Source organism: Condylura cristata, unplaced genomic scaffold, assembly GCF_000260355.1.
Source record: "Condylura cristata isolate star-nosed mole 26May11 unplaced genomic scaffold, ConCri1.0 scaffold00021, whole genome shotgun sequence".
NCBI lineage: Eukaryota > Metazoa > Chordata > Mammalia > Eulipotyphla > Talpidae > Condylura > Condylura cristata.
This window is the reverse complement of record NW_004567122.1, coordinates 118,685-124,127: the sequence shown is the minus strand read 5'-3', so window position 1 is coordinate 124,127 and position 5,443 is coordinate 118,685. Positions and strand designations below refer to the sequence as shown.

The 5,443-nt window shown below is 63.9% G+C and overlaps 1 protein-coding gene across 1 annotated transcript in view; it reads left to right on the top strand.

The window, feature by feature from the left end:
- The first annotated feature begins 1,066 nt into the window (after positions 1–1,066).
- PPP3CA (protein phosphatase 3, catalytic subunit, alpha isozyme) overlaps positions 1,067–5,443 on the top strand; it is a 21,500-nt gene continuing 17,123 nt past the window's right edge. Inside the window, exon 1 of the mRNA XM_012727724.1 lies at positions 1,067–1,160. Within this exon, the coding sequence (XP_012583178.1) occupies positions 1,067–1,160 (94 nt within the window). The remainder of the gene's footprint in view (positions 1,161–5,443) is intronic.

Sequence of the window (5,443 nt, the reverse complement as noted above, 5' to 3'; positions counted from 1 at the left end):
TCCGGTGCCTGGGCCGGGCGTCCAGGAGCTCTGTCTGTCTGTCTGTCTCTGGTGAGAAGTTGCACGTGCCCAGGAGCCGGGCGCCCGCGTGCAGACAGCAGTCCATCTCCTGTCCACCCTCAGCCTGCGACAGAACCGGCCTGGGAAGGCGCCCCGGCTGCTCGGGGCTGTGCGGCCGCTGGGTGTCGACCGGGGCCCGCAGAGCTGTGTGCTGGGCGTGGCGCTGAGCGTTTGATCGTTTTCTTTGGTTCACTCAGTGGAAGAACCTCTGAAGTCTGCACACGTGCACGCTGCCCCGCGGCGTGGGCACCTCCTGTCTCCCCAGGCGTCTGCACGCCGGCACACGGGAGGAAGAAGCTGTCATTCCTGCGGCCGGGAGGCCCCTGAGGGGACACTCAGGTGCCTCACCGCTCTCCTGGCAGGACGGCTGTCACCACAGCAGGAGCCGGCCGGCGTGGGACAGGAGCCTGCACGTGTCGGCCGGAGTGTAAATCGCGCCACACGGCACAGCGGTCCTCAGGAAATTAAGACCTTATCGCCCAGCAGTCCCACTCTGGGTGTCGATCCAAAGGGGAAAAGGTTACATTGAAGACGCCCACCGCCGCCCATCCATGTGGCGCATAAAGAACGGTGCTGGGTTAACACCGTGGAATATTATTCGGCCCAGAAAAAGCCGGCAAGGGAGCCCTGCCGGGCGCAGTTCACGGGCCTTGAGTTTTCAGCGAATTCAGCAGGACACACATGCGTGACTCAGTTCTGTGTGGAATCTGTTTGCTTTATAGAGCAAAGCCAGTGGATCCTGGAGATTCTCAGCCCAGGAAAAACGTTTGCAGTTGGTTGTTGACTGACCGTCCCACACGTGGGAGGACGCAGCAGGCAGGTGGCAGCCCTGAGGCGGGAGAAAGACACACATGGTTGGAGCATCATCGAGAACTGAGCTGACTCGTTGCGAGTGGCCTGTCTGCGACCGGCAGGATGTGTCTCCCCTGAACGTGGCCGTGAGACTCATTAGTGGCCCCCGCCACAGACCACAGCAGGCGTGGGGGCTCGTCGGTCCCATGGCGGGATGCCGTGGTGTGGCTGGTTCCCAGGGCCCTGTGTGGTGGTCTGGATGCAGGCTCTTGTGCTGCCGGTGGTGGACGTTTGCCCTCCGGGAGAAGGTCAGCGTGCTTGTCGGTCAGCTGTGTGGGTAGCAGCTTCTCCTAGGGTACTGCCAGGGCCGCCTGTGAGAAGTAGGCGTCGTGGGAAACTGCACACGCCCGCACGCCAGCCACGGGCAGCTTTGCCTGACAGGTGGATTGTCCAGCATGGAGCGAGCGTGCCGTTAGGGCGTGACCACGTCCACGGTCCCTTGCCCTTCCCGGCTGCCGTGATGGGGGCCACGTCTCCGCTTCTGCTCTGGAGGAGAGGGAGCAGCGCCAGGCCAGCGAAGCGGCCCAGCGAGTCTGTCTGGCAGGAACATCCGAGGCGAAGACACCGAGTTGCCAGGCAAGGGGGCTGGCCGCTGCCCGGCTGCTAGACCCTGGGCCGGCCTGCAGCGTGAAGGACATCAGGAGGGACAAGCGCGGGTGAGGGGACGCGGGCCTGAGCGCGGACGGCCTCGGGAGGTGGCCCAGGGGCCGCGCTGAGCGGGGCCGCGGCGCGTTTAGGAAGACCCCAGCAGGTGGAGCGGCGGCCAGCTGGGGCCCGTGTCCGTGGAGGTGGAGAAGCTTCTGTTGTTTCCTTCCACCTCCGAAGAGAGCGGGGCAGAGCGTGCCCCCCCCGGCGTCCACACGGTCGCTGTCTGCGGGGCGGACAGAGGGGGCGGGCGCCGGTCCGTGCTGGCCGCTCAGTCCGGCTCCGGCCCCAGCTCCCTGCGTGGGCAGCGCGGGTCTGCCCCGATCTGTCCCCCGGCGGCACCTGTGCAGAGATGAGACCGAAGTCGTCAGCGCCGCGCCGTCGCTCTGAACACAGCAAGGACGGCGCTGAAGCGAAGCCTGGGAGGACAGCTGCATGCACAGAGAGCCCCGCCGCGCTGCCCACGTCTTCCTCGGCGCTGGCTCCCCTCCGAGAGCTCGGGCCGGAAACGCCAGGTAACCGTTCTGGAAACTGCTCTGCTCTGAGTCGCTAGGGCTGCGGCATCCGGACGCTCCTCATTCAGCTCTACTCAGAAACCAGGTCAGCCCGGAGGCCCCGTGCGGGGACGGCGGCCAGGGGCGTCGCGGCCGCGGCCTGTCTGCCAGGGCCGAGCAAACTCCCCGAGACGCAGACGCGGCGGGCTGGGGACCGCTGGGCCGCTGGCTTGACGCGAGCTCGTCTTTGACGCGTTAGGACTCGGGACAGATTTAAAGTCCGGCAGCGGAAACAGGATGCGTTTGTCCAAGTCCTTCATCTGTTTAGTGGACAGAGAACAGAAGCAGACACCAGACAGCCCTCGTGGGTGCAGGAGCCGCCCCTTGTGCCAGAACCCCTGGCCTCGGGATCCCTTCTTCTGGGCTGACCCCGCACGGCGGTCCCGCACCCCGTGGCACCTGCGGCAGGGTCGGGCAGAACGCGCCAGGGCGAGGCGTCCCCGGTAGCGCACTGGACGCTAAAGGCTGCTTGTCCTCTGTCGCCCGGCAAACTGAGGGCGCGTGGGCATGACCGTGAGAGGCGTCGGGGAGCCTGGGCCTCATCTCGTGGCGCCACCTCAGGCGGGTCAGGTCTAGACGAGCTTACACTAACGCAGGACCCCCGAGACCTGCGCCGAGAGACCGCCAGAAGTGCCTCGTGCTGCTCCACCCGCGCTCCACCCTGTTTCCGGCCTGTCCAGAAGGAACCTCGAGCCCAAGTATTACGCATAAATGCATAATCTTCCAAAAAAAGAAACCCACCCATAAAGCCCTCCGAAGGGGCGACTTCTCTGTGCCGCTTCCGTTCCTGCGAGGGTGTGAAGGCTCCGCCAAGCTCACTCCGCGCCCCCCGTGGGGAGACGGTCTGAGCTGAGGGGCGCTGCGGGACTGCACGCGTGCGGTCGGGGCTCGCGGGCTGGCCGAGAGCCGCACACCCTGGCCCGCACCTCCGCCCGAGACCGCGTCCCTGCTCCCGCCCAGTGCCTGTGGTGGCCGGCGGTCAGCCCTGCGGGCGCCTGCTGTCGCGCCCCTGGGCCGCGGTTTCCTCGGGGTGTCCCCCCACCCTGCGCCCCGTGCCGCGGGCTGCACCTCCCCCTGAAAGAGCTGCGCCCAGGGCCCAGCCCGGCCACCCGGCTCCGCGCAGTTCGTCTCCCGCTCACAGGCCCCGCAGCGCCCACTCTTCCTTAGTGGCCCCTCAGCGGGTTCGCATGCGTCTTCCCGCCTAGAGACTGTACTGGCAGCGTTCATAGACCCACGTTATGCCACGGGTCTGCACCCCAACCCCCAGCACGTGCACACTGCACACGCATGCACACGCGCGTCCCTGCAGGGCGTCAGCAGGAAGTGCCCAGGTCTGGGGGCGCCCTGGCGCCTGCGTGTGCTCCGAGCCTTTCCAGAGAATGCGGCGGCCTCAGCCTGGCGGGAGGCCCAAGTCAGGGCACAGTGCTGTGGGCGCCAGGGCGCCTCCCGCAGCAAGAGGGGCCCCCTCGCCAGGTTGACCCCCCTCGCTCCAGACCCCGCACTGGGCCTCTGAGGGAGACAGCGCCGATTCCACCGCCTCTGGCCTGAGACTGACATGTCGCGCGGCCATTTGCCCAGCCCAGTGGCCACTGGTGTCCACAGCCGGCAGGTGCTCCCTGGACGGAGGGTGGTTCAGCTGCAGGTGAGGGGCCCTCCATGTGCCTGAGGAACCAGATACCCTCATGTTGTGTGGAGGTGTTCACAGCACCGATGTCTTTTTTTTTTTTTTAAGATTAATTTATTTATACACATAGAACTGGGGTACAGGCCGGAGGTGCAGGGGCGGTGAGAGGCTTCACCAGAGACAGAGTGGGGAGCAGGACAGGCCGACTGAGTAAGTCCACTGCTGAGGGGAGCAGCGGGGAGACAGGAGAGGTCTGCCGCGCCCTGTGGTCACCTCCACGCCGGGGATCGAACTCGTGCTCAAGTGGCTTCAGCTTCTCAGTGCTGCGCTCCGACCCCCTGCGCCGCCAGGGAGGGCCCACGGCGATACTCTTACTGTAAACTGATGCCCTCCTGTAGTTATGCGACGTGCATGTGAACTTGTTTGCACAGGCTGAAAGGCGGAGGCTGCTTTTCCATTCTCCATACCTAACCCGACCCGGTAGCGGTATTTAATGACGACCCGATAATTAAGGCTGAGTAAAACATCTTAGCTCGGGAACTTACTGTATGCAGTTTGCTACAGGTCATTTATTATTTGTTATTGGCAATTTGTTCCACACTGAGATGTGAAGTGTCTAATAAAGAAAAACAAAATCATAGCAGAAACGGCATGATTCGTTGAAACACTTGGGTTTGTTACCAACAAAGACAGCTAACGTCAGACCGTCTGCTTGTCAAGAAGCTTCTGTTTAAAATGCTCCAAGCAACGAAGGTAGAAATGCAAAGAGCTCTGGAGATTTCTCAACGTAAGAAAACAACTCAAAATTACGTGACTCTGGGAAACACACGAAAACCGGCTGAAAAACTCAGCGACGCATCCGAACATGTTTCCCAGGTTTTTGGATTTTGTCGAGCGAAAGGAAACGAGCGAGACACGATCCGCCGGTCCGTTTAGCAGTCCGAGTGCACAGCAAACGTTCATGTTTTAACTGCTGAAGAGGAAACTAAATGCGAGCTCAGATCGCCGGCGGGTCCCGTGCGGGAGCGCGACCGGCCGCTGCCTTCTGTTTCCCAAACGCCTGCATGAATGTGCCGCGCACACGTCGGGCAAGCGTGAGTTTGCATCGTTTAGTTAGAGATTTGCCAGAGTCAAGGACAAGCAATGACACTCATCCACATAGGCGGTGGCCGCACCCCAAAATGCACGAACCCCGCAGACACCCTGGGCACGAGGCTCTCAGGCAGCTCTTCGTCCTCCAAGGGGCTTGGGGGAGCCCAGGTGTGAAGCTTCGTTTGCTGGCCGCAAGCCGGTGCTCCCAGCCGGGGCAGGTGCTGGCAGCGAGTCCTCGGGCGCCGTGGGGGGCGGGGGGCCGGGTCCCCGCGGGGAGCCGCCAGTGTCCGAGAGGCCGGTGTCGTGGCCTCCCCTGGACCCAGGGTCACCTGGGTGGGCAGGATCCCGCAGCACGGAGCGAGGAAACCTGTCCCGGCCCGAGTCCCGTCACCGTGTGGGGTGACTGAGGGAGGAATAATCCGGGGTCTGGCGAGGCGGTGAGGGCGCAGAGAGGAAGCCGGCACGGCGAGGGGCCGGGCTTGGTTCCGTTCTCACAGGGAAACGTTCATGTCCGAGCTGTTCGTTCGTGGTGATTGTCCAGCTCGGAACTCGCCCCGCGGCGCGCGAGGAGCCTCGCTGGAAACGGGCGGAACGGCGCCCTGAGCCGCCCTCAGAC